Source organism: Sinocyclocheilus anshuiensis, unplaced genomic scaffold (assembly GCF_001515605.1).
Source record: "Sinocyclocheilus anshuiensis isolate Anshui unplaced genomic scaffold, SAMN03320099.WGS_v1.1 scaffold774, whole genome shotgun sequence".
Classification (NCBI taxonomy): Eukaryota; Metazoa; Chordata; class Actinopteri; order Cypriniformes; family Cyprinidae; genus Sinocyclocheilus; species Sinocyclocheilus anshuiensis.
In genome coordinates, this window is record NW_015542393.1 from 858,279 (window position 1) to 858,610 (window position 332).

General features: G+C 39.2%; 1 protein-coding gene across 1 annotated transcript in view; it reads right to left on the reverse strand.

Annotated features, from left to right (window-relative positions):
- Positions 1-92: 92 nt before the first annotated feature.
- LOC107692813 (leukocyte cell-derived chemotaxin-2-like) overlaps positions 93-332 on the reverse strand; it is an 8,607-nt gene continuing 8,367 nt past the window's right edge. The window contains exon 5 of the mRNA XM_016492015.1: positions 93-297. Within this exon, the coding sequence (XP_016347501.1) occupies positions 131-297 (167 nt within the window). The 3' untranslated portion in view covers positions 93-130. The remainder of the gene's footprint in view (positions 298-332) is intronic.

The following is a 332-nucleotide window of genomic DNA, read 5'->3' on the forward strand; positions in this document are numbered from 1 at the left end:
TATTTATATTTATTTATATATAAGCATAAAGAAATAAAGATGAAATAATTTGCACAATACATTCCTCAATGCGATAGACTTTGATTTTAAGTGGTTTAATGGTTGCAGGTGGTCATCAGCTCCATCAGCATCAGAAGTACTTGGTGGGATCTGATTTGTCACACATTTGAACGTGAACATGGGAAGTGATTCCAGGATAAACATTCTGCATTGGGAGCAGAGTTCCGATCTTCTGCCCTTTCGTCAGGGTCCCAGAGTAACTGTCCGGCTTAACATAAAACAACTTGAAGCAGAGACCTGCCAGAAAGATCATGTGGGGAGATTTGAGATTC